The sequence below is a fragment of the Mauremys mutica genome, chromosome 1 (genome assembly GCF_020497125.1).
Source record: "Mauremys mutica isolate MM-2020 ecotype Southern chromosome 1, ASM2049712v1, whole genome shotgun sequence".
NCBI classification, from domain to species: Eukaryota; Metazoa; Chordata; order Testudines; family Geoemydidae; genus Mauremys; species Mauremys mutica.
Genome location: NC_059072.1, coordinates 54,078,846 through 54,098,519, shown reverse-complemented (window position 1 = coordinate 54,098,519; position 19,674 = coordinate 54,078,846). Strand labels below are relative to the sequence as shown.

Below are 19,674 nucleotides of genomic sequence, written 5' to 3'. Positions count from 1 at the left end.
AGTGGCTGCTATTGAGAGAACCTTGGAAAAGATTCTTGAGGCTCACGAAAGCCCAAAAGGAAGTACTCTGTACTGGTAGTGGTCTTGTCCTAGGGCAAATCGGAGGAACTGACTATGGGATAGTAGGATTGAGATATGAAAATAGGCATCCTGAAGGTTAATGGCCAAAACCAGTCCCCCCATTCCAATGCTGGAATGATTGTTGCTAGGAACATGGCAAGGTGGTAACCAAATGGGTAGGATAGGTTGTTCAGCTGTAGTGGTTAAGGGGAGTGGCCCGCTGGCACCTCAATCCACATGTCAAATTTGGTGTTTGGAGGTGGATAAGTGGTAATGCGGATGGCTGTGGGCCTGACGGTTTACACTTGGGGAACCTAGATTTCTTCCTCTCAGGTTCATAAAAGTGCTGGGTTGGCTATTGAGTGGTGTGTTATCTGTGTTGGAGCTGCAGACTAATTTTTCTCTTTTGTCCAGGTGTGTAGATCCCTAATGAGCATAGAGTGGCCCTGGAATCTTTGAGGGTCTGGAGGGAGGCATCCATTTTCTCTGCAAAGAGCTTGGTGCTTTCAAAGGGAAGGTCTTCAACAGTCGATTGAAGCTCTTTAGGCAAGCCAGAAAGGTGTAACCATGATGAACATCGCGTAACCACCATCGTGGAGATGGACCGGGTCACAATGTTGCCTACATTGAAGGCAGACTGTAGTATTGCTTTGGTTACCAGTTGTCCTTCCTGGATGATAGCTTTGAACTAGTCATACTGTGGCTCTGGAAGTGAATCAATAAAGTTCTTACGTTTTGAACAGTTGATGTAGTCGAATGTCACCATTAAGGTGTGATAATTAGCTATTTGAAACTATAGCATGACCGAGGAATAGGCCTTCCTCCTGAAGTGATACAAGCACTTCCAATCCCTATTATAGGGGGTGGATCTCATTTGGTGATGGGAGCCCCAAGAGTTTACCATGTCCACGACTATGGAGTTGGGGGCGAGAGTGAGAGACATGAAATTCCGTCTCCCTAGCTGGCACGTAATATTTTTTTATCAGCCTGTTTTACAAGTAGGCATCACCAATGCTGGGGTCTGCCATACGGTTTTTGGGGTCCAGGAGAGCTTAGTTGGTGGGGAGGGCTATTTTAGAGGCCGAGGAAGAGCGTAACATGTCAAGGAATTTGTGGTGGGTGTCCTTGACTTCCTCCAAGGGTAACTACAGTGTATCTGCAACCCTTTTTTCCAAGTCCTGGAAAAACTGAAAATCATCAGCTAAGGACAGTGGCAGGGGCATGATGCCTCTTCTGGGTAGGAGCAGGATATGTTGGTCCTCGGAGTCAACTCTTTCTCAATTCCACCCTCCTGCTCCTCAGCAATCTCCTCTGGAAGTTCTGAGGTTCTAGATGCCATAGACGCAGGGGAATGTTTTGGGGGCTCATGAATGAGGCAGGGTGCTCGATATGCAGCCTAGTATGGCCACTGGGGTGGTGGAACAGAGCCTGGTGGGGGTGCCCATGGCTGGCCATACCAAGGCTATACTTAAGGAGCCTCTTTGTAGTGGGCTCATAGCGAGCATAGGAGGAGTAGTGGGAAACGATCTCCTCTGGCTCGCTGTCTGACTCCTCACTTGAAAGTGGGGGTACATGGCAGGGTACCGGAGAATATTCCCGCCTTAATAGGAGACTCAGTCTGAAGTCCCAGTGCCGAGAAGAGAAGAGTCTGATATGTCAGATACCTGGAAGTCTCTTGAGTGCCTAAATACCGGTGGTGCTGACCGACCTGGTACCACTGGTAGTACAGAGGGCATTGGGGATCTTGCCTGTATCGACTGTTCCAGTGCCAGATGGGGCATTGATGATGGTGCTGAAGGTGCACTGTGTACCGGTAGCATCTTTTTGCTGGAGTGTAGTTTGCTTCTATCTTTGTTGGTCATTACTGTTGACTCAGTGCCTGTGCCCATCAGGTCATTAGGAAAGTCAACGATATCTGCCGCTCCAGATCTTCATGAGCCATGGATATTGGGCTGGAATTGTCTCGGTGTCAATGATGCCATACATGTCGGAGATCTTTTGCAGATAGCTTGGGGCTCACTCTGGGGACTCACTGCTCTCTTTTATGATGACTTATGAGAGAGGTCCATGGCTGAACACTTGAATCCACAGTAATTTGATGTTGAGGGTTGTGTGGTGGGCACATCTGCCAGGTGACTCTTGGCATAGGTCCAAGGATTGGAAGGCTGCCTTCATGAAGATGATTTTCTATCTCAACTCTCTGTCCTTTTGAGACTTGGGTCTAAGTTGCTGCAGAGACCACACTTCTGTGGGATGTGGCCTTCCCTAAGGCATGGTATGACGTGAGAGTGCTTGCCTGCCACTGTGATGGCCTCTTTGCAGGAGGGCACTTCTTGAAGCCTGGTGAATCAGGCATATACCATTGGGGAAAAGGGTCCCCAATGAAAAAGGGGGAAAATAAAGTCTCTTTTTTTGACTGGGATATGGAAAACAAAAAGAAAGACTACAGCTAAGACTAACTACTAGGAATGCTAAAGAAATTAACGATAGCAAACGGGCTGCAAATGGCACCATCTCTTGCCAGGGACAGTTGAGAAGGAACTGGGGGAGGTAGCCTCATGGTGGGGCAAGAGGAGAGACAGGACACAGGACATGTGCGGGCCTAACAGACACTGCTACCAAAGGTCTCCGATCAGTAGTGCAGGGACACATGCACACCTACAGTGGAGCACCCGTAGGGACACTACTCAAAAAAGAAGGTAGCTTCCAATAATGATATCACATATATGCAGCATCTGACTTCTTGAGCTAGGGTGACAATATGTCCCGATTTTATAGCGGTAGTCCTGATAGGGCTTTTTCTTATACAGAAGCCTATTGCTCCCAATCCCCAATCCTGATATTTCATACTTACCACTTGGTCTCCTTATATTAAGCAAACCCATAATATTTGTTGTACTTTATAAGTTATACTATAGCAGGTCAGAAACCTGAAAATTTTCACATAAGAAATTTCCAAAATGAAAATCTTTGAAAATTTTCATTTCATTTTGACTAAAAATTTAATTTTCTATGTTTTTAAGCCAAATAGCAAAAATGAAATGCCATTTTGAGTTAAAACAAAAAAATTCATTTCATAAATGTCAATTCAAAACAAAATATGTTCATTTTGACATTTCCCATAGGAAGGTAGAAATTTTTCATCAGAATTTATATTTTCCTGTAAAAAATGTCTATTTTGACAAAACTGTATTTTTCTGAGGAAAAAAATTCAACTACTGTGTACACCCAGAAATCACTTCACTGATACTGAAATTAAGGCACCTCTGGAGTGGTTTGTGACAGCTGTTTAAGGCCCTAAACCCACAGGAACTGTTTGGCAAAACCACTATTGACTTCAATGGGAGTCGTTAGTAGTAGGCCTAACAGCACACTGCAAATATCTGCACAAGTTTTACCAGGAATATTGTATCTTATTGAAAGTGCAGGAAGAATTTAGGTAGGCCAAATGAAGTTATCTAACCCTAAATTTGCCCTGGCCAAAAAGAAATATTAACACCCTTATCTTCTGTAAAAAGTGTCACATAATTTTAACTGGGGAGGGCTTCAGTTTTAAGTCTCATCCTAAAGACTGCAACTGCAGCACAACTATATCACCTAACACCATTAAAGGGCACTGAGTCACAACTGACTCAGAAGGAAGGGTGATACTTATTTCTTGTAAGTCGCCCATCTGAGCGCTGACCAGGCCAGATCATTCTTGCTTAGCTTGTGAGAGCTGATCAGATCAACCGGCATTACTCTGGATAAGGACCAGAGCTCCAATACTTGGCTGTATTCCAGACATTTTGTGCCCATGGCAACCCTACCAGACAGATCTGGCTCACCAAAGGATTTCATCAATAGAGGGAGGATCTTCGAGTAGTACAGAGCCACAGTATTAGTTTTGATATCATCCACTCCTCGAAAGCTGGTTTAGAGGAAATGGACAGAGCAAAGGAGACATAGTAAGCCATTCCTGTGCCCCACAAAGGCCATGTCTACACTACAAACTTGGGTCAATACAAGTTACTTTGCATACAGCTGCTGAAGTCTGTATATCATTTGGGCGAGTGCATACTTGGTGGCTTATGTCAGTTATTGCACATACTCACCAGGAATGCTTGTGTCAATGCAAAGTGTTGTGCTCCATGAGTAGGTATCCCAGTGTGCCATAAGCTGCTATCCAGCACAATACCTTTTAGGAAATGTTTGTATCATGTTGTGGGATAGAAATGACTTGCTCAGGCATCTCTGGGAGACAGAGGTCAAGTTCCCACCACTGCAGCAATGAGGTTCCTGACTACAATGGGGCAATAGACAGCATGCATGCCCCTATTTTGGTATCAGCCCACCTTGCCACAGAGTCCAACAAAAAGGGCTACTTTTCTATGGTTATGCAAGCACTGGTGGCTCATCAGGGAAGCTTCACTGATATCAATGTGGGCTGGTCAGAGAAGGTGCATGATGCTTGCATCTTTAAAAACACAGGACTGTTCAGAGAGCTGCAAGCAGGAACTTCTTTTTTTCTTGACCGGAAGATTATCATTGGTGATATTGAAATGCCCACAGTGATTCTGGGGGGTCCAGCCTACTCCTTGCTCTCCTGGTTCACAAAGCTGCACATTGGCTACCTTGACAGCACCAAGGATTCAACTGCTGGCTCAGCAGGTGCAGAATGACAACTGAATGTGCTTTTGGTAGACTGAAGGGACCCTGGTGGTGTTTACTCACAGGATTGGGTCTCAGTGAGGAAAACATCCCAATGTGTCCTGCATAATATCTGTGAGGCAAAGGGGAAAAGCTGCTTCCAGGGTAGAAGATGGAGGTTGAGTGGCTATCTGCTGAGTTTGAACAGCCAGACACAAGGGCCTTTACATGAGCCCAGTGTGGAGCTATATAGTCGAGGAAGGATTTGAAAGAGCACTTTAACGGTCAGGCACAGTAGTGTTCTGTACTGAAGTGTCCTCTGGTCCAAGAGCTTTGGGTGCTGCTAAGAATTGTGTAGTGCTGGCTGTACATTTATAAGTACAACAGGATGTTTTCCTGAAGCTATGAATTACATGGTACATGCTGTAAATCTACAAGTACTGATTACTTTGTGTATGAATTCTGCAATACGTGTTGTGAACTAATAAAGATAATTTTATTATCCCAAAATAGAATTTTACTGAGTGGAAAAAACAGTGCAGAAAAACAATGGGGGGGGGAAACCCAGACAATGTAACACAAATGTTTAACATAAATTAAAGGGGTGGAACTTTAACATTGGAAAGGGAGGTAACATTTCTGTCCATTTGAGTGCACACACGCTGTCCATTGTGGCTACACAACACTAACCATGGTTCTTACAGGTCAATGTATGTGATTCTGTGATTTTTCTTGCTGTTCCCCAGCTTGGAGTGGTAGGGATAGAAATGCAGCCCATGATGCCATGTTGGGGGTGCAGGGAGCAGTGACTATAGAGTTCTCCAAGGACTACCCAGGGTGGGAAATCTTGGATTTTTGGACCTGTAGGTCAGCCAGGGTCTGCAGCATTTGGGTTTGCTGCCTGAGAAGACCCATCATAGAAACGTAGGGCTAGAAGGGACCTTGAGAGGTCATCTAGTGCAGCTCCTTGCACTAAGGAAGGCTCAAGTAAACCTAGAACATCCCTGACAGGAGTTTGTCCAACTTGTTCTTAAAAACCTCCAATGACGGGAATTCTACAACCTCCCTTGGAAGCCTATTCTAGAGCTTAACTATCCTTAGAGTTAGAGAGTTTTTCCTAGTATCTAACTTAAATCTCCCTTGCTGTAGATTAAGGCCATTACTGTTGAGATGAGTTCCTGTTTGCATCCTGTAAAACTTGCCCATACCGGTATTGCTCTGGCCTCTTCTTTTGTCATTCAGTGTTGAACGCATTCTAAGACAATATGCATTTCCTCACCTTTTGGCGGCGAAGCCAGACTTTAAGGCACCTGCTCCCCTACTTGGTGTAAACTTTGCTTGTGCCAATCAGAAACGAAGACAAACAGGTTTTGGGCCCCGTCCCCTATGACACTTCTATGATGTCATAGTTGGTACTTTAGGCCTGCCTGCCATGTGCAGGCAGGGAGAGGAGAAAGAAAAACGAATCCTGTGTATCCTGTGTACACCCGTAACCGAGCCTGATCACCTCGAAGCCTCTCTCTCGGCTCACGTGTTTCAAACAGAGCTTCTACGTTTGCCGGTCGTTATGCGTTGGTTTGTATTTGTAAGTATCAGTTATTACTAAATGCTGCATCTTTGTTTATAAATATTGTTAGTAGATATTTTAGTCGTTGTGTGTTTTAAGTTTCATTAACTCTATTAGCTAATCATACGCTCCTCCCTTACCCCTTGTAATTATCCCCAATAAAACTTTAAATTGATTAATTTGAGTGTGTGTGTGTGTGTGTGTCTGCAGTTTGCATCGTGACCCATACTCTCCTTGCATCCCTTACCAATATAGTCTGTTGCCACGTGCAGCCTGGTAAATAACAGGCCTGCATTTTCTTTCGCCCCTGCGAGTCCGTGGCAATCTACATGGCGTCACGAACAGGATGCAAGGGAGTTGGGCCATGCCTGTGGCATGCTGCAGACCGCGCAGATGATGAAACTGAACAGTTCCAACATTTGCAGTTTCACCTTTTTACTAGCCAGAATTCGACTAATCCAAAAATAGAATGGATCTGTTCCCTTGGCTCGGGCAAAACTCTAAAAGGCTATACTGTGCCATTAACCCTGGCAGATACTCTGAGGATGTTTCCACCGTCCTGTTTAGCATGATATGCAAGGCCCTTGATCTGTGCTCTGTCCTCCACGGGGGCACAATGTTTGCAGCTAAACAGGCAGCCCCAGGCTCTCCTAAAGATGATAATGAGGAGAAGACAGAAAAGGTAGAGCCCATCACTACCCCCCCCAAGTCCCTCTCAGAAAATTTTGCCACCCCCATATGAAGCTCCTAAAACTCCTCTGTATCCAGCTCTGCCAACAGCCCCAGAATTTACTGAATCTAAAACTGTAGCAGAAGCTTTGCCTATTGCGATAACTAACCTTGATGGAGTTAATCTTTCTTGGCTCAGGTCTCGCTACCTTCCTAGGTTGCTCTTCACCCCTCTGCCTCTCCTCACTTCGGCTCTCTCTTTTTGTTTTAAAAATTAAAAGCTATAGTTTTTACAGAAACCTCCAAAAAATAAAGCAATTGAAAACAGAACAAAACAAGAAACAAAAAGAAAACAAGGTAAAAACTTTAAATCCAGTAAATTAATTATTTTAACCCTTCAGGAATGCAACAGCTGGAATTATTCCTAACTTTCTTGAAGATATGGTTGCCAAGCAACAGAAGTGCACTCTCTGCTTCTTATTCTAACCACTAACTAATATTTGAAACATGGGCTTTTCTTATTTCCATATAGCAAAGTTTTAAAATAATGTTAAATATAAAGTAATGCAAAATTCCTTGTTTAATTAATATAATACATTTGGCAAATACTAATATATTTTTATCAAATTTATGCTACAAGTTTTAAATAAGGTAATAATTTGTTTATTCAAATGTTTAACCCTTTTGCTTTTTATTTTTGGTTGTGTTATTTTGTATAAATATGAATAGAATTTTGGCACCATTTGTTTTTAATTGTAAGTTTGTCCTGTATGTCATGTGTGTGTGTTGTGTCTATGTTGTGTGTGTCACGTGACTATTTTTTTTTCAAAACGTTATTTTTATTTTGTTGCAACAAAAGTCAATTTTATACCCTTTTAAAAATATATATATAAGATGTGGTACCACACTATTTTAAAATCATGGTTGGGGTGTAATCATAGTATATTAACACCAATTTTTTGTGCAAAGTTCAAAAAGGTTTCAGTTACAAATATATGTACATATATTTCTGCCTCAACAAATAATGCAATTGCAAACAAAGGAATTATCTTTTATCAATCACAGTTTTGTTTTTTAAGTTTTTTTTTTAATTTGTTGTTCAAAAAAAAATGTAAGGGGAAACCTCAACATTAAGGTAAAGATAATATTAACAAATGTCAATTTCTTGTTTGGGCTTTTTATAAACTTGTTTGCACTTTTAATTAGAACCAAAATGTTTTAAAATAACAATTTATGCATAAAGCTAACCAAACAATTTCAACAGGTTTCCACATTTTCAACAGGTTTCCACCTTTGGCTCCCAAACATAACAAAGCATCATAAAAGTATACCCTCAAATACCCTCAAAGTATTTGCATGTATCTGTATTTAAAATTTATTTTGGTTTAATTTTATAGTTGGTTTGTATTTGTTATACTGCTCTCCCTCACAACATCTTTGCCCACGGAGCCCTTAGGAGAGGGTGGACTACAAACTTGGTTCGCCGCCTACTGGGTGCAGGAGGTCAGCGGAAACCAGTCCCTGTCAGCGCTGAGTCCAGAAGATTGTCTTGTTTGCTCCACTCAGTTCTCACCTAAATATCCATTACCCTTTCAATTTGTACCAATAGTTTATAATTTTTCTTCATTTAATATATCTAGTGTAAATTGTTCTTCGAGCTTAACTATCCTTAGAGTTAGAGAGTTTTTCCTAGTATCTAACTTAAATCTCCCTTGCTGTAGATTAAGGCCATTACTTTTGTCCTAACTTCAGTGGACAAGGAGAACAATTGATCACTGTCCTCTTTATAACAGCCCTTAATGTATTTGAAGATTGTTATTAAGTCCCCTTCAGTGTTCTTTTCTCAAGACTAAACATGCCCAGTTTTGTTAACCTTTCCTCAGAGGTCAAGTTTTCTAAACCTTTAATCATTTTGGTCGCTCTTCTCTGGAATCTTTCCAGTTTGTTCACATCTTGGACACGGTACTCCAGCTGAGGCCTCACCAGTGACGAGTAGAGCAGGACAATTACGTCCATTTCATACACTCCTGTTGATATACCCCAGAATGATATTAGTCTTTTTTGCAACTGCATCACACAGTTGACTCACATATTCAATTTGTGATCCAATATAGCCCCTAGATCCTTTTCTGGAATACTACCACTTAAGCCAGTTATTCCCCATTTTGTAGTTGTACATTTGATTTTTCCCTTGTAAGCGAAGTACTTTGCACTTATCTTTGTTGAATTTCATCTTCTTGATTTCAGACCAATTCTCCAATTTGTGCCTTTAATACTGTTTCCTTGAAAAATTGCCAGCTATCCTGAATTCCTTTATCCTTTAGCTTTTCTTCCCCAGGGACCTTACCTACTAGTTCTCTGAGTTTGTTAAACTGCTTTTTTGAAGTCCATTGTCCTTACTCAGCCATGGTGAATATGGCCTGCCAGGGGCTGGGGATGGCGGGGGGGAAGGATTTTCTGATACTTGAAGCAATAACATTTCAGTCCCTATTCCAGGGGTACTGAGTGCAGGGCAATGGCACTGAATATTTGCACTATTTTCCACAGGAGGTGGTGATTTTAGCTGATATCTCACTCCTTAGGGTAACAAAGGCACAGAGCACAGCTACTACTGGTGTTCAGAAGCTGCCCAGGTCCCTGTGCCATTAGCCTGTTTACTTCAATTGTGCCTGCAAAACTCATTGCAGAGTGGCATGGGAAAGAGTTCTATTACGGAGGAAGGAATAACGCAGCCATCCTTAGAAGCCTTTGGGAGAGGATTGCAGAGTAGCCCCCTGGAAGTTTCATTGAGCTCTCTCAGGAGGATAAAATGGACATTCCTACATACATAAACAAAGTGCTTCACATCCTGCCCTGTCCCACTTGCCTTAGCCAACCGGGGAATGAAAATGCAGCTGCCATCTCAACTTGTTTGTTGTACCTCTACCTCTTCTCATGTGAGTAAATCAGTGGAAAGTTGATACCTGTGATTTATTAACTTGGGGATGGGATGGGCTCCATCTTTAAATTTAAACACTTTAAAGGAAAGATGTATGCACACACTTACCTGAGATCACTTCCCTTCATCAGGCTCATCTGGGCTTGCCTGGTGGGACTGGCTAGACTGAGGCGGAGTCTCAAACAGGTCCTGGCTTGCAGCATGGTTGGAGCCCCCCGCTGCATATACCCCTCCTCAATGTTCACAGTAGGGGTTTCTGTGTCAGGCTTGTCCGAGGTATCGATGGTGGTCTGTGGGGTACTGGTGGGGTCTCCAGCAAGTATGGCATGCAGCTCATTGTAAAAGGGACAGGTCTGCAGGGCACCATCAGATCAAATGTTGTGCTCACTGGCCTTATTATATCCCTGGAGAAGTTTCTTTGCTTTCACATGGCACCGTGGCTGATCCCTGTTGTACCCCTTTGCCAGCATCCCCCATGTAATCTGTTTGTAGATGTCCATGTTTCTACAGCTGGCCGATAGCTGTGCTTGCACAGCCTCTTCTCCCCACAGGGCCAGGAGATTCAATACCTCCTGCCTATTCCAGGTAGCAGTGCATGGAGCCAACACAGTAACTTGGATACAGTTGCATACAACAAGGATGAGTTGATAGGTGTATTGCAAAGGTGGGCAATCAGGAAGAGGCATTTCAAAAACATCCAGAGAGTTTTAAAGGAGGGGTAGGGGAGTGGCTTGCTGTCTCTGTGACCCCTGGGCAGTAGAGTTTACAACTGTAACCAGACCAGTCACTGTCACAGGGAATGGGGCATTGTGGGACAGCTGCTGGAAGTCTGTTAGGGTTGACACAGGTCACACATTGTCTACACCAGGGGTTGGCAACCTATTGCATGTGTGCAAAGGTGGCAAGCAAGCTGATTTACCGTGGCACGCTGCTGCCGGCCTGGGGTTCTGGCCGCTGGTCCTGTTCAGCCTGCTGTCGGCCAGGCTGGCAGCGAGCTGAGCGGGGCCGGTGGCCAGGACCCCGGCTGGCAGGGGCCATCAGACAGAACCCCAGACTGGCAGTGGGCTGAGCGTTCCATCCACAGGGGTGGCTCCAGGCACCAGCACGCCAAGCGCGTGCTTGGGGCGGCAAGCCACAGGAGGCACTCTGCCGGTCGCCGCGAGGGCCTTCGGCGGCATACCTGTGGGAGGTCCGCCGAAGCCACGGGACCTGCGGACCCTCCGCAGGCAAGCTGCCGAAGGCAGCCTGCCTGCTGTGCTTGGGACTGCAAAATACCTAGAGCCACCCCTGTCCATCCACCAGCCACTGTAAATGTAAAATGTATTACTGGCACGCGAAACCTTAAATTACAGCGAATAAATGAAGACTTGGCAGACGACTTCTGAAAGGCTGCCGACTCCTGGTCTACACTCACATTGCCAGTTGACCTCAGTAGGTCAACTAGGGCTCCCTACTGTTCAGGGAGGTAGTTTTACTGCTTCACTGTAGCAGGGCACTTACATTATCCAGAAAGAAACTGATCATAGACACATGCACAAATAGGTTGACACAAGGTGACTTACGTTGACCTAACTTCGTAGTGTAGACCAGGCCTAAATGTGCTGGGGATGAGCCCATTGCAGAGCAGCCCCTGTATTCGGGGAGGCCAACCACCCTTCTTTTCAGATGCACTCAGTGCTCTTTGGCTGCAGCTGAAGTTCTGAAATATCAGATGCTCTGTAGTGTATTGAGATTTTGAAATGCTAATAGCAAATTGTTTGTTTTAACACCACATCTGAGCTGATCAAACTTATGGAGATATATTTTAAAATGTTTAAATGTAAAAAATTATATTTAAGAGGTGACATTCTACTGAAGAAACAAATATAAATAATTCAAGACAGATATCCATTTAGAAATCTAGTATCCAAAATTATATACAGTAAGACGTGCTCTCAGTAATGATGGTGTTAACCAGAAGAACCTAATTTACACCAGCTTAACAGAGCAGAATTTGGCTCCACATGCACTGTTATCTACTAATAAAAAACCACCATGAAAATAGACAAGAGAGAAAAACGTATGATGACACAATGTACTTGGTTAAGATTTCAAAATGTTACCCCATTTTGATGCAATCGCGTGTACTTTATGCTAACATGGGCCACTGACTGTTTTTTTATCTTGGGGAACCACAGAAGTCTCAACAAGTGATAGAATGTTTCTAGTTCTGCACCAAATCAGTTATGTACCCTTCTCTGCAAATTGCTTATTAAAAGTGGATGTGTTATGTAAAATTCATTTATCAAATTGGTAGACTCACTGATAACAGTATTATTTTGTGATTTACTATGCACACAGGTACCAGTGGCGGCCACCGAACACTATATTAAAGAAACATAAATACATACCAATTAACAAATTAATTTACAAAGAAAAGCCAGAGATAGGAATAGAATGTGGTCCTAAGGTTTCCCACACAACTGGTTTGCCAGCTATTGTCAGTAGATGAAGATCAAGTCAGGAGGTTCTTACTTGTCTCTGTAGTTTCGGAGAGTTTAGTTATCACAAACGTGAGGGAACACGAGCATTGGCTTGAGTCAGGCATGCAGCAGGAACATGACAACAGACTCTTCCCTACACCTCTGCAGATGCATCCCAAGTGTAGCCTGAAGCACCCATGCTATTCTACTATCAGGCCTCTCTTGTACATAAACAATCAATACTACTGAGTTTGTGCAGCAGTTTTGTGATGTGTAAAGGTTGGCCAGCATAATAAGGGTTGTTTCATTTATGTGCTAAATATGTTTTTAATCTATCAGTATCCAAATATATGTGTCATGTTTTGAAAACAAACACCTTGGTTTTTAGTTTCTATCTGCTTGTCTCTGTGCATCTAACAACGTCTATCATTATGACATCTAGCATTATGCTATGAGTACTTTCTACGGCACTGATGTTCTTTCTCAAATATTTCTCAGTATTTCTACCTTTGTATTTAAAGAACATTTTGACTGAAAGAGCAACTCACAATCCTTCTGCAATGCACTCCAGCAAAAGTACATTTCCCCTTAGTTCCACTTTATTACTTGTGCTCCCCACTGGAGTTAGAAGAGTTGGTCGTCTCTCTGTCAATGGCTTGGCTGATTAAAAAAAATAGAATAATGAAAACAATCAGAAAGATATTTTTCAAACATATTTCCCAACCCAGCAAAAATCCATCTGCTTCCAATACATATGATACTGACAGTAAATATATTTATACTCAGATAAGATGATAGCATATATATTAATATTAAAATGAGGGCTCAGTTTCATGCATATGGGCATTCCAGAATTTAGCTCAGGAGTTTTTCTGTGTATTGTTCATTTAATTCAAAAATCCTTTTGTAAGAATTTACAGAGCTACAAAGGGTTAGGGTTTTGCTCAGCATACTAGAATCCTATCTGGACATAAGAAACATTGTAGTTTTGGACACAGACATTAAAAACAGCCAACCTGTTCGATACTGTACTTGCATAGGCCCTGATTCTGCAATGTGATTGGTTCATACGGACCCTTACATCTGTGCAGAGCCCCACAAATTTCAATTAGGCTTTGCATAGATGCAGGAATCATATTGCAGGAATCATATTCAACATCTGATGTTTTCTGTACTTCCACTAACACCACAAATAAGACACAGAAAAAAACTGAACCAAATTAAACCTGTTATATTCAAAAACATAATGAGAGTGACAAGATATATTGCAGTTTAAAATATGCTTTGCTCAGAATCTTCCAATCCACAAAGGACTTTTCTCATAAACCACACCCATGTCTTGTTCCTTTAAGACATAATTTTAATTTGAATGTTTCGGCAAATCTGAACTATATGATCAACTGCTTTCTTTACAATAATAAAAATTAAATAACATGGCCAATATATAGACATAAATCTAAACCCAAATTTATACACAGATTACTATATCTGTTCCAAAACCTTTGGAACTTCTTGATTTAATTCAAAGTCTATTACAGTATTTCATAACTCCATTTTAAAATATTAATGATACAGAAATTGGATCAGACTGCTTTCTGGAAATAAACATTATAAAAATATTTCGGTATTCTACTATAATAGCTTAAAACACAGCAGTCTGCTGTGGTATTTTTTTATATGGGCAGCAATATAAAGATGTATATGCCTTGTTTATCTGGACATAGGATTTATTGCTAAATTAAGTCATAAAGAACACATTAAAATAATTTTAGGATGTACCTAGAGCACTTCAAATACTAGTATATGAAATGTGCCTCTTCAGAAGGAAAAGAGACAGAGAAACGGGAACATAGAAAAAGGCCAGACTACAATAAACAATCTGCCCATTTTATGCACTGCAAAAACCCACTCAAGGCTGTTAAAAATCCTGGCAAATTGACTTCTGCAGTCTTGTGTCATGTGCCAATTGAATGGATTTTTAATAACCGTACTCGATATGTCATTCTATTTGCAGGTCATTGTTATCCTGTTGCAGAAATCCCACCCTTATGGTTTGCTCTCTAACTAAATTTAACTTTAGACAATTCAAAGTTGTCATGCTCCTGCTATATTTTGGTTTTCAGTAATTGAGGGTTAGTGTCTATAGAATCTCAATTATGGAAAAGGCCTCAAGATAAATACAATAAAATAATAATGTATTTTTTACCTATTTTCTATCCATCACATAGAATGTAAAATTGTGGGGCCAGATCCTCAGCTGATGTAAATTTGTGTACCTCCATCAAAGTCAACTGAGCTAAGCAGATTTATACCAGTTGAGGATATGGCCTACAATGTAGAAAAACAGACCATTGAACACGGACTGAATTAAAGTTTATTAAAAGAAAAATATCCAGAATTTCGTTTCTCTTAAGTTAATTTTACACATACATTTAAAAGTATTAGACTTTTACATTTATGAAACAGATTAAAAATGAATGGTATATTAAGTAAATAAATAAATATTAAGAGCATCTGTTAAAATATTTAAATCTACTATTAATGCTTATGATATAGCATGTAATATTGACTAGTCCCAGTGATAATGAACATTTCCACTTACCAATTAAATTAGAGGAAAAACATAAATGAACAGCATAATACAGAAGCAATTAGACAAATAATCTGTAAAATCTGCCAGTGTGACTGGATTCATTTGCTGTAAAAGCTGAGATTTTTGTTGTGTGTCATATTTTTGACATTACATCAAAATTATTTAAGTATTCTTAAAGGCTCACACTGTCTCGTCCCTTTGTAAAGTGTATATTATCACCAGTACTAATGGATATATTTATTAGAAATTGGAAAGGGGAGTCAAAAGTAAGTAGCCACGGAGGTGAAGTTAGTTAACTAAATTCTACTATGAAAGAGGGAATACCAGTGGGGATCACCATAACTCACCACCATAAAAATCAGTGTCACTCAAATTAGCAGATATAGTTTCATTCAATGAATCCACTGAAACAAACAGAATATCATGAAGAATGCATACAAGTGGGGTAAATCAGATTACTGGGCATCAAACGTGAATCACTATGGCCAAGTCGATTTAACAATACAAGCAGAAAGCAATATGTTATTGCAGCTGTCTGCTGATTAATTCATTTGAACAGTCATGATCATTATGACTGGTGTACGCACATAGGATTGCCAATTCAAATTCAGTATTTATCATACTATAATTTTTAAATAAGTAAAATGTTACAAAATATAGGTGATCTGAGTGAGATATTATTGAAAAGGAAAAAATCAGTATTTAATGTAAAATATTTAAAGGCGAATATGGAAAGTAAAACAACATGTATTATTCAGGATAGCTCATGTTTTTGCAAAGTATTTATAAAGAAAACTGGATATTAATATTTTAAAGTTGTATTGAAATTATTTCTTATTTATTGTGATGAAGATTACAATTTCTCTGTCTCATACAACTACTTAATTGTAGGCCAGCAATTGAAAAATCTAGATAAATACAATATAAATGTATAATTAAGAAAAATAATACTTACTTGAAAACACCTTCACAGAAATAGGTTGCTTCTGCTGTATAGTCTGAGTGTGATTAAATCTCGCATAACAAATATAGTCCTCACGAGTGTCCTCTGGTTTTACATTAGAAAAATAAAGGTCTCCATTTAGACCTTGGGAAACTCTTTCATTTTGAGGCAGCCTTTGGAAAGCTAAGTAAAAACAAGGATACATTTATTTTCATTATAATACATAAAGAAATACATTAGTGATCTGTGGACCCCAGATGTGACCTACCTTCTGCCTTTTGTAATGTCTCATCTTTTTTGTAAGTGCTCTCAGCTGCTTCCTTATCTCCCATAAAAATACCTCAGCAAATATAAAACCAGAAGACACATGCAGACAGCCCCAACCCTCTGCACACACTGCTCATGAGCAGCCTCTCTGCTGGCATGGCCCTTCCTGTTCTGTGGAACTGTGCAGCCTTGCACAAGGAGAGACTGGATTTTATCCTCACTGAGTAACTACACTGTCTGCTGCAATTTTTCATAAGTAATTACAAATTACTTAGAACCATAATAAAAATGGTCAAGAAATATGTTATTTATGCAGATTTAATATAAACTTACAATTATCCATCCAAAATATTATAGGTGGTGGTAAGCCTACTGGAGGGCTGCAGTGAAGTACTAGAGGATCACCTTCTCTGACATGTTTTGGTTCTACTTTTTCTTTAGTCCACAAGGGGGATCCTGTAGAAGATAATTTTCACATTCATGAACACTCTGGATTGATAAAGTTCCAGAACCCCACGAAAGAACGATATGTGTAACATAATTTAAAAGGAACGGTCCTCTGACATTTACTGTGAACGGATTATAACTTCTACTTCTGACTAGTTGTGTTGTCTTTGGAAAAAAGAAAGGTTGCATTATATTGTTGTTTATACATTTTAGAGAATCATTGCTTTATTCTCAATAATCAAACAGAAAGGGATTCTTCTGGGTAATCACTAACATTTAACAAGTTTGATTCTGGATAATGTAGAAAAGCAATGCATACAATTAGAAAAAAACAAAGTGAGACAGTTCTAAAATGGCATTACATGTGGAGAGATTTAACAAAGACTATGGTAAAAATAAGAGGAGCTCAAGAAAATACATTTGAGCTCAAGAGTTTGAAAAGTACGGCAATATAATACCACAATAAATTTTAAGATTTGGGGACAGGAGGGATATGTGTTTTTGTCTCAATATACTCCATGTTAGGGCTTTGTTTTTTTTTGTTTTTTTTTAAGTAATTACTTTGCAAGAACAGATTTTTTTTAAAGTACTCCACATCAAAGAAATATGTTAAAGATTTACAATTCTTTTTTCTAATTGTAATGTTTTATACACTGTCCAATTTTAAACATGACAAATGAGTCAGACATACTGAAAACCAGGAAAACATATTGGGTGTTTAACTTACTAAGGAACTTTGGAGAAAATTGGCAGCTTTTCATGCAGTATAGAACTAAACCAGAATATCAGAAACTGTACAATTACCTTCTAACAAGATCGCTTTGATGATTAAAAAGATGTCTTTTTTTTTTAAGGAAAGGAGAAAAGAAAATAATTAAACCAAAAAGTTCACAATAAAACAAATAAGTACAAATGTTTCAGGTTTGATGAATTTTAGAGTTACACTTACTGGATGAGCGTATAACAATGTTATTGGAAATTGCTGCTCCACGTTCATTCCTTGCTGTACACTGATATACTCCTTCATATGCTTCTGCCTTTCCGCCATTCATAATGTTTATTACCAAGGTTCCTGAGTTTGGTTTCACTGTTACCCGGGCATCTTTATCTATATCAAAATGAGTTCCATTACGGGTCCATGAGAAACTAGAATCATAAATACAAGAATAGGAAACTAATTACTAAAGATTTGGAAATAACTTCAGAAAATCTCTTAATACCATAGAGATTTTTGTGTGTAGCATAAAAATGTGGCTTAAGAACAATATATTTGAATTATTTAACTGGGAAATGAATAATAAACACACATGCTTTGAGACAAAAGACTTGGCTACACTTGTTAATAGGTGCCATTTTAAGGTCAGCAATTTTGCTATATATTATTTATATTATTTAAAATTACAAATTATAAATTATTTATAATATTTATATTATAAAATTACACAGAACGATTGATAAACTAATCACAGAGAAAAAACTGCTTTCATTTTCCACTAAAGATGATACAGTGAAATCTGCTAGAATTGATATTGTTAAAGCTGCATTAGCATTTCCATTATAAACCCCATTATTCAAAGGGGTTTATAACTAGCCTGTAAGATTTTGATCTGGGCTGAAATGTGTCATATCAGGTCTCAGCAGGAGATCATGTCTCTTAATCGGTTTGTCCATTTTTTAAGTTATCAGAGTGAATAAAACAGTAATATTGTTGGTCTGATTGCTTTTCACTATTCTAATGCAAACAGTTGTGATTTTATACATTAAATTTTGCATTCGCCTAGGCCATAACAAATCCATTACTTTTGGTGTTACAATTCATAAAGATTTCTTTTCAGGAAAAAAAATAGATCCATAGTATGCCACTCCTACTGCTCTAAAAATGCATTCATAATATATATTCTCTTACTTCAAAAAATACATTGATACAATGCTAGGATTGTGATTATATGGCTGCACCTCATGAAGTGCTGAGCACATACAACCCCTAGTGTAGTCAGTGGGTGCTGCTGATACTCATTACCTCCCAGGATCAGACCCTTAAACATACACAAGTCGGCCATACATTGCACATTTATATTTGATTACTAGTGAGATTTTTACATATAAATCTAAATACATGTAGTACAAGTGAAATTCAACCAACTCAGCAGGGTTCACACAGCTTAAACTGCGGTATGTCCTCCTATGGTTGAACAGTGCAGGAGAGTTTCTGTAATCCATGAGCACCATGAGTGGAAGATAGATGGGGTTCAATTTTAGCTTCAGATAGATAGGTAGGAGCCTGAACTTAGAACACCGAGATCTAAAAGCATGAGCTTCTGTTGCTCGAGCTAAAAAGACAGCTTGTTAGCTAGAAGCAGCAGCATACTCAGAAGCCTCAATCTATGGTTTAGTTCAGGGGTTCTCAAACTTCATTGCACCGCGACCCCCTTTTGACAACAAAAATTACTACACGACCCCAGGAGAAGGGACCAAAGTCTGAGCCCACCTGAGCTCCACTGGGCCCAGGAAGGTGGCCAAAATCCAAGCCCCGCCGCCCTGGCGGTAAGGGCCAAAGCTTGAGCCTCATCACCGCAGGTGGTGGTGGGGGGCAAAGCCCAAGGGCTTCAGCCCCAGAAGGGGGGCCAGTAACCTGAGCCCCACCACCCAGAGCTGAAGCCATTGGGCTTTGGCACCCCGGTGGTGGGGCTCGGGCTTTGGTCCCAGGCTCCAGCAAGTCTTGCAACCCACTTTGGGTTTCCGACCCCCAGTTTGAGAATCCCTGGTTTATTTAATAGCAAGGGACAAAGAGGTACATTGAATTAACCCTCTCCCTAGCGAATTTCAGAGTTCCATAGCCGTGCTAATTTCCACTTGTGTCTGCAGGGATCTAACCCAGAACCACTTGATCTAAAAGATGAGCCTCTACTGCTTGACCTAATGGATCAAGTCAATTAGCTCAATCAAAAAAAATATTTGGTCACATAGTGCCTATGAAAATAGGCATAACTAAAATCAGGATGTCCCTGCCTCGTCACCCCTTCCCTTCCCCTCCCCGCACTTTCCTTTGGAAAATGCACTAGAAAATTCAAGCACTTCACACACTACAGTAAGCATTAC

At 40.3% G+C, this 19,674-nt stretch overlaps 1 protein-coding gene across 6 annotated transcripts in view; it reads right to left on the bottom strand.

Annotated features, from left to right (window-relative positions):
- The window catches only part of NRCAM (neuronal cell adhesion molecule), a 187,432-nt gene that overhangs the window by 93,782 nt on the left and 73,976 nt on the right, over positions 1 to 19,674 (bottom strand). For 5 of the 6 annotated variants that reach the window (XM_045031888.1, XM_045031855.1, XM_045031860.1 and 2 more), the window contains 5 exons: positions 17,525 to 17,721; positions 16,462 to 16,584; positions 15,874 to 16,044; positions 15,266 to 15,322; positions 12,874 to 12,985 (listed from right to left, as the gene is read on the bottom strand). In XM_045031888.1, coding sequence (XP_044887823.1) covers positions 12,874 to 12,985; positions 15,266 to 15,322; positions 15,874 to 16,044; positions 16,462 to 16,584; positions 17,525 to 17,721 — 660 coding nt within the window. The remainder of the gene's footprint in view (positions 1 to 12,873; positions 12,986 to 15,265; positions 15,323 to 15,873; positions 16,045 to 16,461; positions 16,585 to 17,524; positions 17,722 to 19,674) is intronic. The other variant, XM_045031885.1, reaches the window with a different exon arrangement.